This window comes from Eptatretus burgeri, chromosome 12 (genome assembly GCF_056783735.1).
Source record: "Eptatretus burgeri isolate ZD-2024b chromosome 12, Ebu_testis_v1, whole genome shotgun sequence".
NCBI classification, from domain to species: Eukaryota; Metazoa; Chordata; class Myxini; order Myxiniformes; family Myxinidae; genus Eptatretus; species Eptatretus burgeri.
The window spans coordinates 33,459,372-33,486,304 of NC_140972.1; the positions used below are offsets into that span (position 1 = coordinate 33,459,372).

Below are 26,933 nucleotides of genomic sequence, written 5' to 3' on the forward strand. Positions count from 1 at the left end.
TGAGGCCAAAATAATCTGGAGGAGGGAGATGTCAAAACATGGAAAGAGGAGGGTGCAATACCAGAAAGGAGGTGGGACAAGAGAGACACCATAAACCTGTTTGTGATAGGCCCATAGACTCAGTTTCACTTTACAACAAAAAGCCACGTATTGGGGCACCTTAGCTAAATATAGTATAACAATTGTGCATTTTGTGAGGAAAGCACCAAATTTGGCACACTGGTAGCCTATCATATTATGAACAGCTTTGGATATTGGGCGATCTCAAATTCAGCCGCTGATGGCTGTGGGAGCCATTTTCCACTGCCATCAAAAATTGAGATGGCCCAATATCCAAATCTGTTCATAATATGATAGGCTACCAGTGTGCTAAATTTGGTGCTTTCCTCACAAAATGCACAATTGTTATGCTAAGTTGCCCCACTAGCGTGTCTTCTTGGATGTAAAAACTCAGTGAACACAACGCTATCTGGAGATAAAATGGTTGGAAAGTTTGTCTGGTTCTGGACCTTGCTGAATTCGCCAATTCATACGGGTCTGTGCTGTTGTATCACTGCTGAGACAACGTGTCCAACTTATCGACTTGGACAAGCTTTGACCCCGATTGTTTTGCCATGACAAAGTTCACAAACACTAATTCCCTCCAATGGATCATTCATGGACGTTGCTTCGTCCTCCGCTTGTACTCCAACATGGCGGCGGCTCGTGTTTCCGCTCAATTTAATGACGTCACGAAACACGATCCACAGCGTTCGCGGCTTTGTTCGGCACGTGATTGACTGCGATGATCCCGCTCTTATCTTCGTTGTTTTTTTCAATTAAATTAATATTATTTTTGAATTAAATTAACTTTCACTTCAGGAATCAAACTTTCTGGAAGCGCAAATCGAATTTACTGTAAGTGATTCGAACCTCCTCCCACGCTCGGAGCGGCCGCCGTGTCCTTACGTCACCGCGTCCGGTGGGAAGGGGGTTGTTCCGATTCACTTCCGGGTTTCCCCATCAGGTTCACTGCAGTTGGTGAGGGATGTTGTGAGCCCACGTGCCGTGCACGAGTTCGTACCGCGACGATGCCGCTCGTGCTGCTGTGCGGGTTCCCGTGCAGCGGGAAATCCCGTCGTGCCCGTGAACTGTGCTCGTGGTTGGAGCGGGATCGCAGCCGGGAAGCCGTGCTCGTGTGGGACGAGGAGTTCATGGCGCAAGATAAGAACACCGTGTTCACCGGTACGACGGTAACTGGAGGACGGGATTAATGGGGGTTTGATGGGGATAAGGGTCTTGATTACCGAATGACTATTTATACTAACCGTTACTACTTTGTGGGTTAACGTGATGCAAGAGGGGTGTAGTGGTAAACAAATGGGGAAAAGGAAAGGATAAATGAGGGGAGGGGGATGGTGGGATAGATACACACCTTGGGGTGAGGGGTGGGGTGGTGGACTCGACACACGCCTTGGGGTAAGGGGTGGGGTGGTGGGCTAGACACACACCTTGGGGTAAGGGGTGGGGTGGTGGGCTAGACACACACCTTGGGGTAAGGGGTGGGGTGGTGGGCTAGACACACACCTTGGGGTAAGGGGTGGGGTGGTGGGCAAGACACACCTTGGGGTAAGGGGTGGGGTGGTGGGCTAGACACACACCTTGGGGTAAGGGGTGGGGTGGTGGGCTAGACACACACCTTGGGGTAAGGGGTGGGGTGGTGGGCTAGACACACACCTTGGGGTAAGGGGTGGGGTGGTGGGCTAGACACACACCTTGGGGTAAGGGGTGGGGTGGTGGGCAAGACACCTTTGGGTAAGGGGTGGGGTGGTGGGCTAGACACACACCTTTGGGTAAGGGTGGGGTGGTGGGCTAGACACACACACCTTGGGGTAAGGGGTGGGGTGGTGGGCTAGACACACACACCTTGGGGTAAGGGGTGGGGTGGTGGGCTAGACACACACCTTGGGGTAAGGGGTGGGGTGGTGGGCTAGACACACCTTGGGGTAAGGGGTGGGGTGGTGGGCTAGACACACACCTTGGGGTAAGGGGTGGGGTGGTGGGCTAGACACACCTTGGGGTAAGGGGTGGGGTGGTGGGCTAGACACACACCTTGGGGTAAGGGGTGGGGTGGTGGGCTAGACACACACCTTGGGGTAAGGGGTGGGGTGGTGGGCTAGACACACACCTTGGGGTAAGGGCTGGGGTGGTGGGCTAGACACACCTTGGGGTAAGGGGTGGGGTGGTGGGCTAGACACACACCTTGGGGTAAGGGGTGGGGTGGTGGGCTAGACACACACCTTGGGGTAAGGGGTGGGGTGGTGGGCTAGACACACACCTTGGGGTAAGGGGTGGGGTGGTGGGCTAGACACACACCTTGGGGTAAGGGGTGGGGTGGTGGGCTAGACACACACCTTGGGGTAAGGGGTGGGGTGGTGGGCTAGACACACACCTTGGGGTAAGGGGTGGGGTGGTGGGCTAGACACACACCTTGGGGTAAGGGGTGGGGTGGTGGGCTAGACACACACCTTGGGGTAAGGGTGGGGTGGTGGGCTAGACACACACCTTGGGGTAAGGGGTGGGGTGGTGGGCTAGACACACACCTTGGGGTAAGGGGTGGGGTGGTGGGCTAGACACACCTTGTCGTGACGGTGGGGTGGTGGGCTCGATACACCTTGTCGTGAGGGTGGGGTGGTGGGCTCGATACACCTTGGCGTGAGGGTGGGGTGGTGGGCTCAATACACCTTGGGGTGAGGGGTGGGGTTGTGGGCTAGACACACACCTTGGGGTGAGGGTGGGGTTGTGGGCTCGATACACACCTTGGGGGGGGGTGTTGGGCTAGATACACACCTTGGGGTGGGGTGGTGGGCTAGTCACACCTTGGGGTGAGGGGTGGAGCGGTGGGCTCGATACACACCTTGGCATGAGGGGTGGGGTTGTGGAATAAGCGCACACCTTGGGGTTGGTTAGGTGCTTTCCTTGGGGGGGGGGGGTGAGCTCGGTACACAGTGAGTTTTGGCGTGGTGAGGCTCAAGTGATTCTCGTCTTGCTTACCGGGGATTTCGCGCATTGCTTTCATCCAAGCCCATCCCTCGGAGCACTGCAGTTAGAGCAAAGAGTGGTAGGCTCTTGACAGAGGAGTCTGAAGTGAAGGCCCGCTGGGCCGGTTACTTTGAGCGGTCGGTACCAGGCTGATCCCCCAGCTGTCAAGTTGGACGTCAAGGGTGTTACAATCCCTGTTGCCGACCCTCCATTCAACTGTGACCCACCTTCTTGTGGAAACACAGGCTGCGGTGAACCGGTTGAAATGGAGTAAAGCTCCTGGGATCTGTGGCATCCATGTTCAACTTCTCAAGGCTGGTGGAAATGCTGCACTCATGTCGTTGCATGCAGTTTTGTGCTCTGCCTGGGACTCATCTCAACTGACTGGAAGAGGAGCTTTGTTGTCCCTCTCTGGAAAGGGAAGGGTGATCGCCAAGACTGCAACAACTACCGAGGGGTGACACTGCTCTCAGTGCCGGGCAAGGTCTTTGCTCGGATAATTCTTGATCGGTTTTCGCCACCATCTGCTTGAGCACCAGCGTTCAGAGCAGTCAGGCTTTACACCAAAGGGGTCAACGATTGACCGTATCCTTGCTCTTTGGGTCCTCACCGAACACAGACGAGAGTTTCGGCAGGGGCTGCTGGCAGCCTATGTTGATCTCTGTAAAGCATTTGATTCAGTGAATCGGGATGTCCTCTGGAGGATTCTTGGTCTTCGTGGGGTGCCACCAAAACTGATCGATCTGATGTCTGAACTCGACTGATACCAAGAGTGCCGTGAGATGTGGTGGTACCATCTCTGACTTATTTCCAGTTGTTACTGGAGTTTGTCAGGAGTGTGTACTGGCCCCCACACTTTTCAGCACCTGTATGGACTGGATTCTGGGGAGGATGTCAGAGATCAAGCGGCGGTGCATCGTTTGGGAATGTCAAGATCTCGGACCTTGATTTCACAGATGATTCAATCATCTTTGCAGAGACTTTAGATATCCTTTTGGGGGCCCTCGAGGTGCTGAATTGGGAGTCGGAGCTGCTGGGATTACGGGTTTCCTGGGTCACAACTACGATCCAAGCTTTCAATGACATCTTGGATGCTGCTATCCTGTCTGTGCTTGTTTGTGGAGAGATTCACTTACCTTGGTCGTGATATTCATGTCTCTGCTGGCTGTGAGCCAGAGGTCAACAGACGTCTGGATCGGGCCTGGGGAGTCATGGATTCACTGGATAATGAGGTATGGCACTGCCGGGACTTGTGCAGGAGGATGAAAGTCCTAGTCTTCAGGGGCTTGGTGCTTCCAGTCTTGCTCTTTGGATCTGAGACGGCTAATTCGTGCCTTTGGTACCAGGTCTCTTCGGAGAATCCTTAGCTGTTGCTGGTCGGACTTTGTGTCCAAGGAGCGGTTGCTGAGAGAGTCTCAAATGAGATTTGTTACCTGCGTAGTTTGTGAGCGTTAGCTGCGGCTGTCTGGACATGTGGCTCACTTTCCTGACGTTGATCCTGCACAGCAGATTCTCTCAGCGAGGGAGTCTCGTGAGTGGAGGAGGCCAATGGGAGTACCGGCGGAAAGTGTACCCAGCGATGCACTGCTCCGGTGCACACTCCCATACCTAACCGAACCTGACCTGACCTGGCCTGAATGTCCGAGGTCTTAAGGACTTAAATAATTAAGGAAATGCTGTTTGTTTGTTGAGTCATGGGTGTGTACTTGTTTGAATTATTAATTACCAGTCATAGGCGTCCCCAACCATCCTTGACCATGTTGTGAATCGTTGGCCGAGGCCCTCACTTTTTTTTCGCCCCTCACTTTTTCACCTTTATTCACTTCTAAATTTGTTTTCTCCACAACCGCTTGATAGTCAGGTTCACCGTGTACCTGAAACGTGGTCCCGTGAGAATTGTGTGCCAAAAGCAATTTTATTGTTTAAATGGTATATATAGGGTCTTCATAAACAGAAAAACTTTGGTGGCAATTTTACTTTTGGGAATTTGGGTTTTTGTGGGGGCTTAAATGGGGTACCATCATTTCGCAGTTTATCGCCCAAAATGAAAGCGCTAATATTGATATAACTATTTTTATCTCTTAAAATATTAATAGGAAAATTATGAAAAAAAAATCAGGTGTCTTCCTCATATCATCATTCATTTATGTACCAAATATTTAGTTGATATCTGAAATAAATATTGATGTTTATGTATTTCCAGATATGCACTTATGAAGAAGTTCACCCGTTTCGAAGCAAGGCCTGTTGATATTCAACTATAACGGACGTGACAATGAACTCACTCACCTGCATCATTTGTGATAAAGGCAAGCGGAAGGGCTACACCTTTGTACAGATTCTATTACATCAGATTCTATTGGGAACATAAAGAACTTTGCCGAGAAGCGAGCACAGTATGGAGAAACGCAGTATGCACCTCTGGCTGAAAATCTGTCAAAGTTGTCTGCATCTGATACGGAAAACATCCATTACCACAAAGAATGTTACAAACTCGTAGTGCACAAAGGTATGCTGGAGAGAGCCGAAAAGAGATTTTGTGAAACATCATCTAGTGAATCACAAATGCGACCAGCTAAACTCGGCCGTCCATCCTTGGCACATGATGAGGATTCTGTCAGACGTGTTCGCAGGTGTCGCCCAATGGAGCCAAAGACCAAGTCCTGTGCGTTTCTCTGTGATAATCCGACAGATGGAGAGTTGCATCTTGTCCTGACATACTATGGGGACCCGCTTTCTGGACATAAAAACGAAGACACGTGATGACAAAGTCCGAGCAAACCTGTCACTGTTGCTTGAAGTTGGTGATGCCGCTGCAAATGAAATGTGGTATCACAGAGATTGTTTACGAAATGTTGAACGCCAATGCTATTCTTTCAGATTTGATTGTACTAGGGTCGATGATAATATCACCAAGCATATGTGTGACATTGAAATTGTAAATGCAGTCAAATGTTCGCTCTCGTCTGGTGCTGTTCTAAGTATGAATGATGTTAATTATGAGTATATGTCAACTTTGACTGAACATGGTGTTAGTGTGGATAGCTCAGACTTCAAAAGCCACCTAAAAAGTTTGATAACAGAAAATATCAGTACTGCTGAATTTGTCAGGCCCCATCGACTCGATGAAAGTGAACATATCATCAATAGTAAAACCCTTTCAGTTGCTGTTGGTAAAGTAGTACCCCAAGATTCGGGGGAAACACTTCGCGACATTGTTAGAGTTACTAAGTTGTTGAATTGCAAAGATAAGTGGCACTTCACTGGGAACATGTCGTTTGAAAATCCACCAATGGTAGCTTTCTTTCTGAAGCAGCTACTCTTTGGCACAAATGCACACTGTTTCTGGTAAGTGGGATGGAGCCATAAAGAACACCGTCAGCATTGTATCACAAGTACTTGTGCAAAATGTAAAGAGCGTCAAGCAAGTACGCCATAAGCCAAAGTCAGATGTTGGATTTGTGTCACACACAGACACCGCTGAACATTGTTATTGGAACGGAGAAGTCAAAGGCTTTGATAGGACTGCACAACTTCACTGGCGTGGATTGGGGTGGAAAGTTCTTCAGTATATCGAAGAAAGCGTGGATAACCAAGTTCCTGCAACTACCTTCAAGCAGCAAGATTATCAAGACTTTCCAGATCTTTGGATGTCCAGACAGTCTTCCTGAAGCTGATGTTGTCAATGTCGAGACGTTCATCTGCAATGTATACTCCAGCAAAAGTTTGTGCGTCACATTGCCAGATCTTTGATGGGAGCTGTTTAAGGTCAAGAACTTGGAGGGTGAAAAGCTTCCACTGACGCGAAGCACTCTGAAACCTCACATACAGCGTGCCAACCTGATGTCCAAAAGAGTCAAAACCTACCAAGAACCAAGGCCAAAGAACCTGCTTCCAGAGGGCAATGGATGGAAACTCAATGACAAAAACCTTATACCAGTACAATGTCTCGAAAAGCCAGCACCACGTGAAGTACTTGAACTAGTTAGATGTGGATGCAAAGAGAAAGTGAACTGTTCATGCCATAAAAATCGCTTGCCATGCACAGACTGTGGAAACGTGAATGACTCCAGTATTTGTGACGAAGATGACATGCAGCCAATCAGTTATCCAATGTATTAAGATCAGCAAATGACCCAATAAGATTCATTTAGTCTATTGTTAGTATTCATCTCGATGTTGAGTGGAGTAATTACTGGTGATAAAAGGTGGTATGAATGTGTGAAGATTACAGAAAAGTATATTTTTATTTCCTTTATTTGTATCAGTGCCATGAAGTCATGTCATGAATGTTACATGTTTTATCATATAATACATTTGTCGTTTATTTCTTATATAAATATATATATATATATATATATATATATATATATAAATATATATATATATATAAACATACACAATCATATCATGGAAATATCACAGTATATGCCTAAATAATGTAGCAAAGGAAAGGCAATTCCTGACACTAACTGGTGCTGAGGTTGTTAAAATCTTCTAGTCACGGATGACTTATTTCTGCATTGGATACTTATCTGGGAAGAACATACTTCATAAAATATTGCTACATTACTATCATCGATTAGGCCGAGCATTCATTTATTGTACATATTGTTACGGATTCGCGCCCGCCGGCGTGCGACGGCCACGTAACTCGAATCGCGGCACGTCGCCCACCGGACGGACAATCCAGTCGTGACCCTCTCGGACTAACGCCGGGAACCAGTCACGGGTGGACCTTTCGGTCTCACCGCGATCGAGCCAATCAGCCCCCGCGTGGGATAGGGTTGCTCGCCAAATTCGACCTACCTAAGTACCCACACGGAGGGTAGACCGGGCGATCGCACCTCGCCGCAGGTCGACTTCGGACACGGGCCACTTAAGCGACCCGTTCCGTACTATCGGGATAACTGAGCGGTGTTATCGTCGGCCTCGACGGTTCGATTAATTATCGGGCGTATTCAGCCCACTACCAACCCTTTACGTGAAGCAAGATGAGGATTCAATGAGAGAAATGACGAAGCGAAGCGGGAAACAGTTCAACACAAAGCACATTTATTCGCGATGAACGGAAAGCACACATATTCAATTCCACCAAAAGCACATAGAAAAGGAAAGAAACACAATGCAATTTTACACAAAAAGCAAATGCGACAATGCAGATCTAATACCGATTACGCGAGCACACGGCAACACTTATACAATTTTACTTCACAGACGGCGCCGACAACACATACCCAAAACCAAGAAAAAGAACACCCTCAAAGATGAGGCGGGCCTGAGGCCGAGACCGGGTCGGGCCTACCCGTCTGGTGATGAGACGCGGAGCGGCGATGGTGCCTCAACTCCGCGGGCAGTGTCTGGTAGGGGGTGGGAAAGGGGCCCCCTTGGTCGCACTATCTCAGCGCGGGGGGAAACAGGAGGGGGTTGCTGATGCTCGGGGTATAGAGGATTTCCACTCTGCCTCGAGTCCCGCGACGAGCGTCTCCACCTCGGCCAGGTCGCGCCGTCGGCCTCCCTGGTGTGCAGCTCCCTGCACGACGCGAGCACCCCCTCGTCTGCCCTCGCCGCCTCTCCACAGCTCCGTCCCCTCCGCTCCGACTCCAACGCACACGACGACGACCAACTCCTTCTTGCTTCTTCTTCCCAACTCCACCGACTGCGAAGTCTTAACTCCACTCTACTGACGAACGCGGTCGCTTATATAAGCCCCGTGGCTTCGCTCTCTCATCTTTGACCCCCTGCCTTCGACCTTTCACCTCGCTCCCCATTGGCCCGAGAAAAAGTGGGCGTGAATGCTTTTTGATCCATAAATTTGCATATAGCGATCGCCCTCCAACGCCCTGGAGGCGGGGCCAAATCGCCCCTCGCTCACCGATTGGACGGAACAAAAGTGGGCGTGTGTCGTTTTTGATCCGTTTTTGAAGTGGAAAATCCGTGGTTTTGTACACGCTGTTCGGCGCGCGCCCTGCACGAGTCCAACACCGGTACCCACAAGCGGCGCAAGAACGGTGGCGATGCGACGGTTGCGAGGTGTGACGTGAAGCGGCGCCACGGTGGGTGGTTGATGTTGTGGTTGGTGGTGGTAACAATGGCGATTGGTCCAAAATAAAGATAGTAAAAGAAAAACGGCTATCCTGAAGAGTCGCAGCACGCATAAATGACATGTATTCCCACTAGACAACGGGTTTGGGCCTAACTACACATGTACTTACCGAGATATCTCACCTAAGGGACCTGAATGGTGGTTTGCGAATTTGGTAACCACAACAATATATTAAGTTAGAATTGTTTTATAGAAGGAGACAATCAAAGCTGCTGAAATGGACAAAATCTTAACCTGGTTCAAAGAAGGCGGATATCGTGGTTCACATACTCCGCATGTACAAATAATATATTTGTTAATACATCAACAATTATTCAGGATATCAACAAAATATTTGGTACATAAATGAATGATGATATGAGGAAGACACCTGATTTTTTTTTTCATAATTTTCCTATTAATATTGTAAAAGATAAAAATAGTTATAACAATAATGGCGCTTTCATTTTGGGCAATAAACTGCGAAATGACGGTACCCCCGTTTAAGCCCCCACAAAAACCCAAATTCCCAAAAGTAAAATTGCCACCCAAGTTTTTCTGTTTATTAACACCCAATAGATGGCATTTAAACAATAAAATCGCTTTTGGCACGCAATTCCCACGGCATGACACGGTGAACCATACTATGAGCTATTGATGCAACTTTCAACATCGGAGCACTTATCCATGGAGATTTTTTTTGAACAAAGTTACATGATGATTGGATGGAAAATGTGACCGGTATTCCAAAAAAATCTGTTTTCTGTAGGCATGGGTTGCAGGGCGTTTCACATATCGAGAATAAACGGCCTCGACCTCGCTTGACTCTGCCTCGGTCGAATTATCACAGAATTGCTTCCTCTTGTATTGCTGCCCCATATGTGTTGAAATACATTATCAAACGACTTTGTCTCTGTCGCTAGTTTGATTATACCCACCCGTTAAAGGGAAGATTGGGTTCGGGTGATTAGCACTCAGGACAAGACCATGCCTGCATCCGGCGATTCCACTCCACTCGGTCACCTGTTGGAGTAGCCAGCGTGAAGCATCGACTGGCTCGGTGGTTCCATCGGGGCGAGGAATCATGGCAGACAGGCCCATGATCCAGCTCGGAACGACAGAATCAGCCGGCCGTCGCGACTCCGCTTTGACTCGGTTCATCGGGATTTTGACTGGGCAACTGGTCGATCCGACAGCTGGAACAATATTATGCTGTCATGGTTCGACATTTCATTTAAATATTTGTCAGATGAGTAACATCAAACTAATATATGGATTTAAGTAAATGAACTTAATCTCCTTCCTTACAACGTAATATATGCAATGCTCCTCCCCTAACCACACCCCATATCCTTCCCACACTTTATCACTCGATTATAATGTTAGACCACAGGTACATTTAGTTTTGATGCAATAAAGGCAGAGTGATGGCAACAGTTTGTTGTTCTCCCTTCGCAGATCCAGCAAAAGAGAAGATGTTAAGAGCCACCATGAAATCAGAGGTTGAAAGGTATTCGTTCATTAATGTTGATCTTAAAGTGGAACCCTTTGATCCTCCCTTCAAGGGGGAATATGGACGAACACATTTGACATTTCAAAATCAAACTAAAATGATGACTTGCGACTTGATTTTTTTTTCCCTATTCACTTTTGACCACCATTGATGTCATCACTTATAGGTGAAACATTTTGAGGGTAATTTCGTATTAAGTTTCATAAGGAGGTTTGACGCAGGAGGAGGACATTTGGTCCATCAAGCCTGTGCAATCCTGCCAGTATCCACGTTGCCCTCAATCTGTAATGTGTTCACTACTTTCCAGGGAGACAATTTCATGCATTAACAACTCTCCAACTGAAGGACCCTTGCTTTACTACTGTCTTAAGTCTCCTCTTCATAACTGTCAGGCTATGTCCCATAGTCCTACCACTGTCCATTCTGCTGAAAAGCTCCTCTGCGCCTATCTTGTCCACACCCTTCATTATTTGAATAATCTCTACCAGATCCCCCTGGTAATCACCACCTTTTTAATGTATAGGCGTCGTTCAGCCGCTCCTCATAGCTGAGTCTAGCTCGTCCCGGAATCAATGTATATAGCTCTGTGCTGAACCCTCTCCAATGCAGCTATGTCCTTCCTCGGATGTGGTGACCGAAATTGAACAAAATATTCTTAATGAGGTCTCACTAAATTCCTTTACAATGCTAACACTACCTCTTTTGATTTATAATTTATCCTTCGAATACAACCTAAAACCCTGTTTAACTTACGTATACCTGCCTGGCACCGTGCTGTCTGATTACCCCACCCCTGCCCTCCGTGTCCATTACACCCCCAGGTCCTTCTCCTCTACGACACACTCCAAGATTTCCCCCTACATCATGTCATCTGTCTTCATTATTCCTCTTTTATTATTTTTTTTATCTCGTATTTACCTGTACAACCATATTTTATTCATATTTAACATTATTTCTCATATTGTCCTCTATTTTGTCAAAACTGTACAACCTATGCCTATCAAAGTGGGTTTTCCCACCTTGCTGGAAGTATATGCAGGTACAACTGAAGGTACATTGAAAGATGGCTTCCATTGTACCCTCAGTTGTACCTGCATTGAAGGGCCATGGAGAGAAATCTGATCCATCCAACGATAGGCTCATCAGCCTTCTTCCCATTATGATCAAACTATTTGAATGCCTTGTCAATGAGCAGTTTATGACTTTCCTGGAAGACCACGATCTCCTAACTGACGCTCAGTATGGATTCCGGCATTTCCGGTCTCCTGGTGATGTTCTTTCCCTCATAACTGAATACGTGAACCAGGTCCTAGACCGGCGTGGCAAGGCCAGACTTGTAGCCCTTGACATCTCTCAGGCTTTTGATAAAGTTTTTGGTATAAGGGTCTCATTCACAAGCTAAAGTCTGTGGTATATCTGGGCCTTTGCTTTCAATAATCTCAGACTTTCACACGATCGCCAAATTTTTGTGTGGCACGAGGGTCAACCTTCTGCAGCCCATAACGTTAATACAGGTGTTCCCTTAGGCTCTGTGTTGGGGTCTTCTTGGCCTCTACTTTATATAAATGACCTGCCTGACAACATTTTATTTCGGCTAGCCATTTATGGTGATCACTCAACCCGATGCACTACTTATCGTGGCTCCACGCCCGCATCACTCCACCTTCAAGCCAGCGTTATTCTAAATCAGGACCTTGAGAATGTCAGTATCTGGGGAAAAGATCGTTTCATCAGCATCAATCAAAAAAAAGACCCACCTGCTATCCTTGTCCAGGACAAGATCCCCCTCTTTGCATAACCTGGTGATAGACCCAGCACCATTACAGGAACTTGACTGCATCTTTATTCTTGATCTGGACATCGCTTCTTACCTTGGTTAGGATAAGTATATTTCTGACATCGCAGAGCTGTTTGGCTGCTTGTATCGTGCTCGCCGATACTTCCCTCCCGAGGTCTCGCTCCACCTGTACAAAACCACCATAGGTCCAGCAATGGAACACTGTAGTCACATCTGGGCGGGTGCTAGACTCATCTTCTGTGGTTGGCCATGATCTGGCATCATGTCTGGAACCTCTTTCGGTTCAATGCTCAGTCTTTTCTGTGTCTCTTCTCCAGGTACTATGATGGAAGATGCTCAAAGGGCCTTTCAGTATTTGTCCCACCTTTACATACTTTCAAGTGCTCACCACGTTTGGCAGCCTCTGCACACCCCACACTGTATGTGTTCCTAATGGTCAACAGTCGGATATTCCTCAAGATTTTTTTTTTTTTCTCCTCACGCATTGCCAAACTCTGGAATTCCTTTCCTGCATCCTGTTTTCCAGCAACATGCAACCTTTTAGTTTAAGAGAGATGTGAATCGGTATCTCCTTTCCCAGTAATTCTCCTTCCCACAATATATTTTATGTAGCCCCCATCTTTGAGTGGCCTTAAGGCCTTGTGATGGGCGAACTCCCCATTCGCTTCCACTTTAAAGCTTTTCCACCCAATTTTGTTTTTATTCAATTGTCTTGCTGTGTTTGATTGTAATTTGAGAATTACCTGTGCACTTGCAGAAAGATCAACAAGGAAAATGTGGTCATCCTTGATTCATCGAATTACATAAAAGGCACGTATTGAGTTCAGGTACCGCATACGTTAAATTCCACGGCATCGTGATGGACACAGGTTAAATTGCACGGTATCGTGATGGATATTCGTTAAATTCCACGGTATTGTGATGGATATTCGTTAAATTCCACGGTATTGTGATGGATATTCGTTAAATTCCACGGTATTGTGATGGATATTCGTTAAATTCCACCGTATCGTGATGGATATTCGTTAAATTCCATGGTATCGTGATGAATATTCGATAAATTCCACGGTATCGTGATGGATATTCGAAAATTCCACGGTATCGTGATGGACACTCGTTAAATTCCACGGTATCGTGATGGACACTCGTTAAATTCCACGGTATTGTGATGGATATTCGTTAAATTCCACGGTATTGTGATGGATATTCGTTAAATTCCACGGTATTGTGATGGATATTCGTTAAATTCCACGGTATTGTGATGGATATTCGATAAATTCCATGGTATCGTGATGAATATTCGATAAATTCCACGGTATCGTGATGGATATTCGAAAATTCCACGGTATCGTGATGGACACTCGTTAAATTCCACGGTATCGTGATGGACACTCGTTAAATTCCACGGTATTGTGATGGATATTCGTTAAATTCCACGGTATTGTGATGGATATTCGTTAAATTCCACGGTATTGTGATGGATATTCGATAAATTCCACCGTATCGTGATGGATATTCGTTAAATTCCATGGTATCGTGATGAATATTCGATAAATTCCACGGTATCGTGATGGATATTCGAAAATTCCACGGTATCGTGATGGACACTCGTTAAATTCCACGGTATCGTGATGCATAGTCGCTAAATTCCACGGTATTGTGATGGATAGTTGTCAAATTCCACGGTATCGTGATGGATAGTTGTCAAATTCCACAGCATTGTGATGGATAGTCGCTCACTTCCACGGTATCGTGATGGATAGTCGTTAAATTCCACAGTATCGTGATGGATAGTCGCTAAATTCCACGGTATTGTGATGGATAGTTGTCAAATTCCACGGTATCGTGATGGATATTCGTTAAATTCCACGGTATCGTGATGGATATTCGTTAAATTCCACGGTATCGTGATGGATAGTCGCTAAATTCCACGGTATTGTGATGGATAGTTGTCAAATTCCACTACATCGTGATGGATAGTTGTCAAATTTCACAGCATCGTGATGGATAGTCGCTCACTTCCACGGTATCGTGATGGATAGTCGTTAAATTCCATGGCATCGTGATGGATAGTTGTCAAATTCCACAGCATCGTGATGGATAGTCGCTCACTTCCACGGTATCATGATGGATAGTCGTTAAATTCCATGGCATCGTGATGGTAGTTGTCAAATTCCACGGTATCGTGATGGATATTCGTTAAATTCCATGGCATCGTGATGGATAGTCGCTAAATTCCATGGTATCTTGATGGATAGTCGTTAAGTTCCATGGTATCATGATGGATATTCAATAAATTCCACGGTATCGTAATGGAGAGTCGTTAAATTCCACGGTATCGTGATGGATATTTTCCAAGGCATGAGCTTTGTTGTGTGCTTGGCATTTTTGTTAACATAAGAGCCAGGTAAAACCAATGGTGCTCAGAGGTCTGTCGGTATTTATTTATATGTGGTCACCCTCTATTCATTGATTTATTTATTTATTTGTGTTCACCTATCCCACCTGTTGGTATGTTGGACACTGAGCTTAGCTGTCTCATCCTGGGTTTGGTCCATGTCGGGGTCAAAATCTGCTCTAACTGCTGCCTGTTGCTGAGTCAACAGGGGGCACTGCACCATGGAGTATGCCAGCCTTTGATGTCAATGTTAAATATATTGTGTTGTTGGCTCCCTCTGTGAGGTTTAAACAAAACTTGTTACCTTCTCTCTTAGGCTACAGATATGAGCTCTACTGTGTAATCAAGCATTCTCAAACTCCACATTGTGTGGTGAGCTGTAGTTTTAATATTTGTTGTGCATCTTGCGTTTGGCTAAACCTTGGTGTCGATATTATTTATTTATTATTTCTTTTTGAACAAGCGTTGCCGGTGCAGATGTGTTTCTCTGTGACAGATTCACTGTGACACTGCGCTGAGCACATGCCGTGAGTGGAATGCACAGAGACCTGTCGGTGAGAGATACGATGAGGATCGGTGAGCTTGATAGAAGTGTTCTCTTTGACAAATATTTGTCATCGTTAATCTATCGGTGAAACAATATGCAGTCAATCAGAATTCTCATTTTTTTTGATTTCGAGCTTTATATCAGAGCTTACTTGGGGTTGGAGTGGAGTTGTGGGAAACGCAGTAAACAACGGCATTGATGAAGACAGCAAAGAGTTCATTGATGATGAAACCACAGTGACCACTTATCCAATCAAACTTGTATAGAATGGACACCGCGGTGGGGGGAGGGAGGGGGGATTAAGTGTCCTTTTTGACAGGTGGATTTCTGTGGTGGCCATTTTGATTTTCATTCAAAGCAAGTGCATCTCATCTCATATCATTCATGCATTGTTACCCTGTATAGTGTTAACATGCAATTTTCAAACTAATACATCTATTGTTTGGTTTCTTTCATCGATTAGTCAACACACACTCCCTCCGGTCGATTTATTCAATTCACATGATCTGAAAGCTGGGTACTCCAGGCACGAATGCAAAATTTGGTCGAGGTCTCAGGTCGGTTGAGCTGTTTTCATTTCCATAAGAAACCGACATAGACATTGCCTTATTTTATACACCGTAGTAGGATAGGATTCATGCGGACAATGCATATGCCATACTTATTCTTTGTTTATTAGAAAATAACATTTTCAATGGGTGTTTGAAAAGAAATTACAATTTTTTTTTTTTTTAATGTGAATGCTGGCATGCACCATACCATCAAAAATGCTACGACACTCCCCTAGCACAGTTTCTTTAAAATAAAATAAAAAGTTCAACTTTGATGACAAATTAAAAAAGTTTGAAAGATATATATATATATATATATATATATATATATATATATATATATATATATATATATATATATATATATATATATATATATATATATATATATATATATATATATATATATATATATATAAGCCTGGTGTTGGCGCAGTGGTTAGGGCAGCGGCTTGGGATCCAAAAGGTCCTGAGTTCAAGCCCCGTTGGGCCACTGAATTAATACACCAGGGGGTTGACTCAGCCTGTCATCCTTCCGAGGTCGGCGAAATGAGTACCAGTATACTGGGCCGGTGTATACCCCGGTTAAAATAGGTGTACCATATCCCTGTGTCGTAAGAGGCGACCAGGGTTGCGTCAGGAAGGGCATCCGGCGTAAAACATGTGCCAAATCACTATGCGGATCATACGGATGATCCGCTGTGGCGACCCCGAACGGGAGCAGCCAAAAGAAGAAGAAGAAGATATATATATATATATATATATATATATATATATATATATATATATATATATATATATATATATATATATATATTTTAACTTCTTGGATAGTTTTTATTTTCTTCATATTTTTCCTCATTTATTTCGTTATTTACAATGTACAGGACTCTGTCGTACATTAGGAACCAGCCTGTTTTGGCACGATTGATGTGTGAATTGATGAATAGTGCCGTATCAATCGTCGGGATAGTGGAGCGATTAAACGCTGCATTGTGTAGAGGGGCGTCGTGAACAATAGTGCCTGCATCTTGCACTGTCGATTATATTGTTGACAAGCGTTCATTTGGCAAACTTTACAACCCTTTTAAGTAATCAGTAAGTGTTTTCATTTTTGTGCATGAATCATCTTTTATATGAGCAGCCAAGTGAGTGATTTGGATTTTCTTTTACTTGAAACAATGACCATCATTTGCTGACTCAAGTTTGCCGAGCGAAGCAAATTAAAAGGCCGCTGGTCAAGATGGACATGTGGCCATTGTGTAAAGTTGACTTTACGTAGGTTTACTGTGCAGGCAATTTTTTTTTTTTTTTTTAGTTCTTTGTTGCTACAATAGACAGGTGGCCGTTCTGTTAAGACAGGTTTGACTGTATCTAAAACAACACCTCAAAAGTCTTCTCTGACAGTTGTGTTTCCGGCTAGTTTGTTGACCATTACTGTATTCTCAGTCACTGAATGACTTTTCTCATCACCACCTTTTGGTGTCTGCAGGTTGAACGACCTGGCAATGCGATTTGAATCCCCAGATGGAAATAATCGCTGGGACAGCCCATTGTTCACTGTACAGCCCGAGGATGAACTGCCCTGCCAGACCATATGTGATGTGCTCTTTTTACGTCGAGCTCCACCACCAAATCAATCTACGCTAAATGTATGTAAACATGTATGTATGTACGTACATAGAAGCTTTTACGAACGTTTGAAATTTAATAGAAAAAGACCCACGTCGAAAAGTTTAATTTCATTTCCAGGAAATGTTTAAAAAGCTGTTTTGTTTCTTTATTGTTGGTCATTTAATTAATTTTTTTTGGTCAGACAACAAACCTGTTGATAACCGCTCATACTTTAATTATCATCTTAAACAGAGCTAACTTATACTTGAGAGAAAATATAACCTTGAAGTTCATTTGTTTTTTTTTGTTTTGTTTTCTGAAATGCAGCAGCCAATTTCACCTTCAAACTTCCTGTATGATCTCGATAAAGTCACACAAGAGGCTGTAAATGTAAGTGCTGCATCAAATCACACCCCGTGGAACCCCCATCAGCCACGCCCTTGCGGGACCCCCAAAGCCCACACCCCCCAATATGACGCCAAGAGGAGTAGGCCAGCGTTAAACCTCGATAAAGGGCTATATTTTAGGAGTTTAATCAACCGGCTTGACACAAAGCTACAAGAGGTCTCATATGAAAGATGGTGATCTCAGTAACACATTTAGCCCTGTTGATCTCATATTTTGGTGTGTGGTCCATGAAATATTCACATTTGTAGGATATACACCCGTCTGAATATTTGGACCATTTCAGAAAATCACATAATTTCCCATAAACTACAAGACAAAGAGCCCTCTTCCTACAGGCTACCAAGTCATTGCTGGACGCCCAGTACCACAATGGACGAAATTCATGGCTCTATTATCAAACAAATCCACCTTGACACACTTCATCTGTAGTCACGTCACGCAACATGCACCAGCAGCAAAAGAACTTTCAGATCACCAAGAAAAGCGGATCTATTTGGCTGGTGGCTTCTCTGATAGTTCGCTTACAGCATGCCTTTCATCTGCAGGAATGTATCATGACAGTCAACTGTTTCTCAGATATTTCTTCATGTGAAGCATGCCGATGATGAGTTCAGACGTAACAATGTGCGTGGGTCCATTACAATCAAATCAGCAGACACTGATGTGCTTGTCTTAGTAGTCCACTACTTTCCACATTTGCGGGACACTGCCGGAATATGGATAGAGAAAAGAACATCAACAGGATGCAAACTTATCCCGGTCCATCAGATATGTTACAGCTTGCTTCCAGAAATGTGTACCCGGCTTCCTGCGTTTCATGCCCTGGCAGGATGTGACTCTGTATCAGCATTCTTTGGTTATGGTAAAAAGAAAGCATGGAAAGCTATAAAGACACTGCATCTTCAGAATAATGGTCCACACCTCGAAGTCCTCGCCACTGACGATCTCCAGGAGGCAGTGGCTGATTCAAGACATTCAGTCAGTGCCATGTATGATTCTCAAAGGAAATATATGGATGCACACACAAATTTGAATGATCTTCGGGAGAAACTTGCACCGACCAAAGATGTCCCAGTGCATAAGTTGCCTCCGTCCGAACCAGCTTTTCTCGGACATGTGAAGAGATCCGTTCACCAAACCCGAGTATGGATGAATGCCCACCTGGCAAATCCAGAAATTCCCACACCAGAGGGTCATGGATGGTACAGAGGAGAAGGTGTGTTGCATCCCACATTGTTTGATGGACCCACATCAGCGGAGATGTTAGATGGTCTTGTGTGTTCATGCCGTGGTAGTGAACCTTGTACCAACTGCTGCAGCTGCTCACAAGACAGTTTGCCTTGCATTAACGAGTGCATGTGTGCCACCAGTGACAGGCAGTGTGGCAACGAACTGTCACATGGTGACCAAAATGACACTGACAGTGATGGTTGAACATATCGAGGACACTCGCTCAAAATATATTGTTACGAATTTGGAAATCAATCGCACTCATCATTCAGGTTCCTTTAGCTCAGTTATGTCGATAAGTGCATGTTCCATAGATAGCTCACCTTCCATTGTTTAATGGGCAAAAATCGATTAAATGTGCTGTGATTCAATTTAATAGTTAGGGTTCGATCACAACACAAAGGAAGACGCCCCTCCCCCTCTTCTGCGAAGAGGAAGAAGAGCCCTCCCGTCCCGTGATTCATGACGTAAACAACTCCCTCCCACCCGCGGTTGTGTGGGCACGAGGGGATGAGTCACGCCGGGAGGGGCGGAGAGGGATAAGGAAGGGATCCTCTGTTTGGCTCGAAGAAGAAGGCTTATTGGTTCTGCTTGGCTCGGTTCGTTTTTTGTGCTTGGTTCATCGAAAGAGAGTTGAGCTGGTTGCTCGGCTCGGAGTTGCTACTGGGTCTTGCTTTGTTGGTTGTTGTTCATCGAGAGAGGAGCGCCAGTTGTGAGAGTCACACATGTTTTGCGCTCTACTTCGTCGTCCGGTTCGGCTGGCTCTTCTTGGTTCGTGGAGCTCTTTGTTCTGTGCTTGGTTCCCGGCTTGGTGCGACTCATTGGCCTCATCTTGGAGGTGGTTCTTCGAGGAAGCGACGCATCGATGGGAAGGATCGGCGCTTCGTCTCACCAGCACGTGTTCAGAAGCGCGAGGGGATTCGCTGGAGCTCAGGAAGGATGGTAAAAAGAAGGTCTCATTATTTGTGGTCACCCCCGATATGACGTCTTGACTTTATCGCTCACGGCGATTGGATCCAGCTCGGTCTCGCTGGAGCCCGGGTCCGAACAGCTTGAAGACCACACGAGTTGGAGAGAGGAGCTGGTGTGGTGGAGTTGGGAAGAGCGCTTGGGGAAGATCGCTTGGAGAAGAGCGCTCAAGTTCGCGCTGTGTTGGTGTGGTGGAGTTGCAGTTGGGGTGGGGAGCTGGAGAGTTCAGAGGTTGGAGTGCGGGCAGAGACACCGAGGGTCGCCGATCCAGGACCCATCGAGTCACCAAGAGGGTGGCCAGGTAGCCCGCTCGGTCTCTCGGAGCCCCTTCGGTCATCCCGGCTCCGAGCAAATTATAAAGGCTCACGAGCCCGGTTCTTCCTTTTTCTTGGGTTTTACATGAAAGTCTGTGGTGCCTTGTCCATAAGTAACAAACTGATTAAGTGCATGTACATTACATAATAGACATCGGTTGTAGGTTTTTGCTCGTGTCTTTTTCCCCATTCCCCCCCCCATTCATTGCATTGCTTGCATGCCTGTGTTGAAATAAATGTTCCCCATTTTTGAATGTTAACCTGCTCGTTGTGTCACTTTCTGCCATTGACTGCCATGATGCGTTCGGAATGTTGGCTGGCTGATTATAAGCCGATAAAACGTACACCTGGTCCGACAGGGCTTGGCGATATAAAACCGCTCGGCAATCACAAATGGAACGAGCTGCCTAAGCGGCTCGTTTTTGTGCAGGTCCCGTCGAGGTATAAAGTCCCGGCATTTCTGTCCACGCGAATAATTAGGTACATCGACAATTCGGCGATCGACCCTGTAGCGCGTGGACAGAAGAGTTGGCTGGTTTATGGTGTGGTTAAAAACGCCCGTAGCTGGGTTTCGGTGTTGATCCGGAAGCTGCGACTGGATTTCCACGTTCGGTGGACGCGCGCGGCCACAATTGAGCTAAAGGCGGTCGTCCGCACTCCGGAGTGGCGAAAATCTACAACAATATGTTTTAGTTCATTTCTCGTAGAACAATGTGTATTGGTGTAACATATAGTTATCACATCACTTGTGCAAACTTCAGTCACTATATCGTATAATTTGCTAGTAGAAATTTGTTTCAAAATATTCTCATTATATTGATATGGTAAACTGAACACATATAAAATAAAGAAAAAAATATGTCAATTGGCAGATGTTTGTTTCTGTAGTTGATGATTTTCGAAGTTAGCGGTCTGGAAATTACGTCTTTTTTTCTATTAAAAGCACTCAAATGTACATATATTTATCTAGAAGTATTCCATTAAGTAACTAGTAGTATTCCCCTGTTCATTCTGCACATTTCAATACCAATCATGTAAAAATAGGGCGCATAGCTTTGTAGTTCTGGCTAATTCACTGTTTTTCGGAAGTGGTCAAAATGTTCTAATGGGGGTATCCTTCAGGTGTGAATATTTCATGGGCCGCACACCAAAAAATGAGGACAACAGGGAAAAATGAGTTCCTGAGATCCCCATCTTTCATACGAGACCTCTTGTAGCTTTGTGTCAATCCGATTGATGAAGTACCAAAAAATCTGACCTATACCGCTGGCCTAGAGCACATACCTTACGTTTTGGACTGGATTTCCCAATATTGTATTTTACTTGCTGATCGCTTGTTCCTTTCTGCGCTCACTTTTTTTTCACAGCTCATCCTCGATGCACAGAGGACTGCAGGCCCTGGAGATCCCGTTTCTATTCCCGGAGCCAAGAAAAAGATATCCTTGTCACTTTTGAATCTTGCTGTAAATATTCCGTTTATTTAAACCATTAACTTATTCATAACTAAGCAAGCGTTGCACTTGATTGAGCTAATTACACCCTGGTGGCAGAGTTACACTTTGCATCAAGAATTCAATTTCCCACTGTCCATGTACTGATCTTACACCTCCCATTCCCAAGATGTACCCCTGGCTGTGACTTCTCCTCCACTCCCACCTCTTGTTCATCTGTGTGTTGTACCGTCCTAACAGTGACAACGCTATTTACATCTCTCAGACAACATGGACAAACTTTTAACCACTCATCCCAACTCTGTTTCTCATATGTGGTGATTTCAGTTGTCATCATGCAACCTGGCTGGGTGTTGGTTCCTCTCTCACCAGCCATGGAACTTCAGCAAAGGACTTCTGTGACGCATTGGCACCGACTCAATCTGTGAACTTTCCAACCCGGATTTCTCCCAATGGCAAATCCTCCCTTCTGGACTTGGTGTTGACTAACTTTCCTGCAATTGTCTCCTGCAGTTCCTCTGCTCCAGTTGGTTCATCTGTTCATATTCTTGTGAAAGTCAACGTCTCTCAGGCTATTCTCGGAGAGCTGCCTCAACGCCGGCGAGTCTGGCATTTCACTTAAGCATATTGTCAGGGAGTGCAAGTCGCCATCTCTCTCCAGGACTGGTCTCCCATATCTACTACCCCTGATGTTAACTCAGCCTGGGAATTCTTCCACAAGAATTTATGCACAGATTTATCTGATCTCATCTACAATTATCCTACCCTTCTTCCCACCCATCATACACTGAATCCTTTGGTGAGGCAGTTGCTCTTCCTGAGAGGCAAATCAGTCCAAAGACAATTTCAGTGCATTCCGAAAAGTCCGTAACAAATGTGTGTCCACTCTCAGGAGTACCAGAAAACAAAATCTGTCCAACTTCAAGAATGAACTTTCAAACTTGTCTCCCTCCTCTAAAACCTGGTGGCACTTTGTTAAGACGGTTTCTGGTTTCTGCTCCCCTTCCATCCTTCCCTCTCTTCAAATGGCACCAAAACCAACTCCACCCGTGAAAAGGCTGAATGCCTCAATTCTGTGTTTTCTTCAAAATGTTATCCCTAAACCCTCAGTCTCGGAACCCATCCTGCCCTGTCGTACCCAACTGCTCCTGGACTCTGTGTCTTTTGCACCTGAGAAGGTGGAAAAGGTTTTTTCAACCCTCAACTCTGACTCTGCAACTGGACCGAACGGCATCAACACACGTGTCCTAAAAACCTGCTCTGCTGCTCTTGCACATCCTCTCTCTGCCCTTTTCACCCTATCATTTGCATTAAGTCATCTTCCATCTGCTTGTAAATCCATCAACATCACTGCATCACATAAAAAGTTGCAAAGACTGATCCCCTTAATTACAGACCTCTCAGCTTCCTTCCAATCATCAGCAAATTCATGGAATCCATCATTGCAGTTGATATGAAATCCTTCCTTTTCTCCAACAGCCTAATCTCAGATCACCAACTTGGTTTCAGACCATGTCACTCTACCTTGGACATGCTGCTTCTACTCACCCAACAAGAGATGGAGGCCCTCAATGGCAGACATGAGATCCGGCCCGTCTCTGGACATAGCTCGTGCTTTCAATAGTCTGACATCCCGCCTTACTTTCAAAATTCTCTGCCTTTGGCATCCAAGGCCGACTCCATACATGGCTTACTGACTTCCTCTACTCTCGGAGTCAATGTGTGGCACTCAACAGAATCCTTTCATCTCCTCTTCCTGTCAAGACTAGGGTGCACCAAGGCAGTGTTCTGGGCCCAGTCCTGATATTCATCAACTGTCTCTCTGACTGTCTTTAAAATACTCTTTATCTATTTGCTGATGACTCCACCCTCTGTATTGAAAACCCTCATCCTTCAGACAGGCAGGCTGCAGCCTCTTCCATCTCTTCAGACCTTAACAAAATCACAAGATTGTCAAACACTTGGAATTTGTGTTTCAATCCTGACAAATCACACACTCTCATTGTCTCTCTCTGAAAGGACCATCAGTAAACCCTCCTGTCTACCTTCTTAACCATCTCCTCGAGGAAGTTCAGTCATTCAGAGTCTCACGATCCATGTTCAAACCCCATTTCAAAGTTTCTCTCCAAAGCCAGCCACCGACTGGGCATCCTCCATCATACAAAGTCCTTCCTTGGCACACCTGAACTTCTCTCCACCAGCAAGGTCTTCATCCGCAGTGTGATGGAGTGTTGCTCTCCCCTCTGGGTTTGCTCCCCTGCCTCGCACTTTCCTCAGCCTGACGCTGTGGGAATGAAGGCATGAAAGATCATTGGAATCTCCTGGGATGAAGCTGAGAGGATGGGTCAATCAATATGCCATCGCAGACAGGTCGGTGGTGCCTGTCTTCGATCACCTCCTTTATGGGTTTGCACCCTCTGCTCTTTCCATGCTTTATCCCCCCCCCCCCCCAGGTTTCTTCAGGGCATACAGCATCCAGCATCCAGCATCCACCCCCTTCTGGTGAAACAACCAAATTCTGCGATCACTTTTCACCTCGATTCATTCATTGTTTGTCCAATCTGCTTCTATCTTGGCCTTCAACTCTGTTGCTGGTGTCCCCTTATTTCTTCTGTTCCTTTTGTCCAGTTGTGTCCTGATCCATTGAGTGTACTAATTCTAGCTCTTCTCTGAGCCTCAACTATATATACAAAAAAACCCCATGTGAGGCAATTATGGGAATGCATACCTTGTATTTATTAGGCCACATTGCCTTGCTTATTGATAAAACAAATTATTAATTGCTTTGTTTCAGGCCAGTTTTGCTTTGAGGTCGACACACACTGCAGTTTTTCTTTTCCTGCTCGGACGTGCAAAATCTGAAATGTCTGAGAGTACGAGTGTATTCATTTTATGGTAGTGCTCCACCATTGAGCAAAGTTTTGATTGATGAACAAAGGGGAATGTTAGGCCTCAGTCACATTTGCCACGGCGGCCGTGGGGTCTCCAAAATCTATGGCCACTAGCAATTATACGGCGGCCGCAGTATTTCCACGGTCACACAATGTAGCAGTCACATATATTTTTATTTTTCGAGTAGCCACACGGCGTATTTATAAATTGTGGAGACCGAAAACGTGGGGGTGCCGTACGGTCTTTGATTTGATGTTGCACGGTGACCTTAGGGCGTTCCTGCGGCGGCCATAGAATTCAAGGCAGACGCAAGGTGCCCGCAAGGCGACCACAGGGGGGCCCTAAGGCGAATGTGCGGCCAGACGGATGGTAACTAGTGGGTTTTTGTATTGTTTTTTTTTTTAACCAGTGCTTTTGTTTCGGCTTGTCGAATTGCTACGGCGAATGTAGAAATGAAAAAAGTTATAACTCCGCGCTATAATTCCACGGCGACCTTACGACCTGTAAAATATAGCCAAACGGCATAGGGCCACCCTGAAGCCACCTCAGAAACTCTGCGGCCACCACACGTTTCTGTCAATTCAGAGGGCGTACGGCCGCCATATCCTCGCTGTAGAGCAAATGTGACTTAGGCCTTACTAATCATTCACAATCTTTCATTAGCAGCAACTCTTGATGTTGTATACTTGTTGTTGTTGTTGTTTTGCCTCTCTTTTTCAATAACTACCATGCCATTGCAAGTTGCTTGTTTTTGACCTTTCGCACTTGCAGCTGAACCACAGCCTGACCTCGGCACAGCTGCGCCGATTGAGAAGACAGTTCATCAGTTTTGCCAAATTGCACCTTTCTGATGACCCTTCACAACTTGTGTCCTCGTTTCTGGATTTCATCACTCAGAGCACCGAGTAGCAGACGTTCGACTTTGCAGTGCATCCTATAAATCCACATCGCGTACCTCATTTACCAGCAGAATATGCGTTATTTCCTTGCCAGCTTCTGGGTACACAGCTCAACTGGCTTGTTTCACTTTGCTGCAGGAGGAGTACGACCCTCGTTTGCATCATTGTCACACCACGGGACATCTCTGCATTGGGGTTACAGAAGATCACATGACATCGTTTCTGATTAGAAATAGTATTGTGGACAAAGGTATGGAAGAAGTATATTTAACAGGGTGCTGGCTTGGATGATTAAACTAAAACTTTTGGAAAAAATATTTGTATAAATAAACAGGCATAGCATGTTTTGGACAGCTCCAGACAAATACAGATATTTTTTTCTCTCAGTTATTATGTTCAAGATGTGTGGTCAGGTTGCATGACATAAAAGTGCTCCAGGTGAATGCCCATGTCGGCTCGGCAATCACATCAAGTTTGTCATCGATGTGTTCAAATCATCAAGAGGTAAGTTATCACTTGAACATTTGACTGATGACACGGATTACTACGTCCAACACACACATACATATACATATATATATATATATATATATATATATATATATATATATATATATATATATATATATATATATATATATATATATATATACATATATATATATATATATATATATATATATATATATATATATATATATATATATTGTAATGACATCACGACTTGCATTTCCCATGAACAGTGTCAATCTGTCTCGGGCAGCGGCTGCTGCTTGGCATACACACTTCTAGTCTTTGAATAGCACTTTTAACGCCTCAATTACATTCTTCTTCTTCTACAAACCAGACTTAGGCACTGAACCTCATTCAAGACTGGGATCTCATTCCCCTTTGACCAACTTTTTGCAGATGACTTACAAATTGCAGTGAGCAGCAAGGAAAAGCTATTAGGGTGGCATGAGTGCTTTGAAAATGATGGCCTGAAAGTCATTGCTACCAAAACTGAAGTTAGGATGAGCAACAGAATTGAGAGACAAGAAACAGACATACTATCAGCATCTTTAGAACAGCTAAATCAACCCACGACTTTTAAATATCTGTGGCCAGTGATTGGTAGCTTGATGGCTGCGAGGAAGATGTATGACAGGATTGAAGCAGCTTCAAATGAATGGAGGGGACTATCTGGTGTGGTTTGGTTGAAGAAGGTGCCAAAGAAACTTGACATGAATGTCTATAATTAAGC

General features: G+C 45.3%; 1 protein-coding gene across 2 annotated transcripts; it reads left to right on the top strand.

Moving 5' to 3' along the window:
* Window positions 1-925: 925 nt before the first annotated feature.
* Window positions 926-26,061, top strand: KTI12 (KTI12 chromatin associated homolog). 2 transcript variants are annotated; one of them, XM_085850068.1, is made up of 10 exons: window positions 991-1,224; window positions 5,225-5,330; window positions 10,565-10,616; window positions 13,175-13,227; window positions 15,132-15,187; window positions 15,312-15,391; window positions 17,406-17,565; window positions 17,855-17,917; window positions 21,816-21,884; window positions 25,557-26,061. In XM_085850068.1, exons 2-10 carry the CDS (start codon window positions 5,297-5,299, stop codon window positions 25,698-25,700), a joined length of 711 nt encoding a protein of 236 aa, XP_085706194.1. In that variant the 5' UTR covers window positions 991-1,224; window positions 5,225-5,296; the 3' UTR covers window positions 25,701-26,061. The 2 variants fall into 2 exon arrangements, with proteins under 2 accessions (XP_085706193.1, XP_085706194.1); XM_085850067.1 differs by lacking the exon at window positions 5,225-5,330 and having other exon boundaries at window positions 926-1,224.
* Window positions 26,062-26,933: the final 872 nt, after the last annotated feature.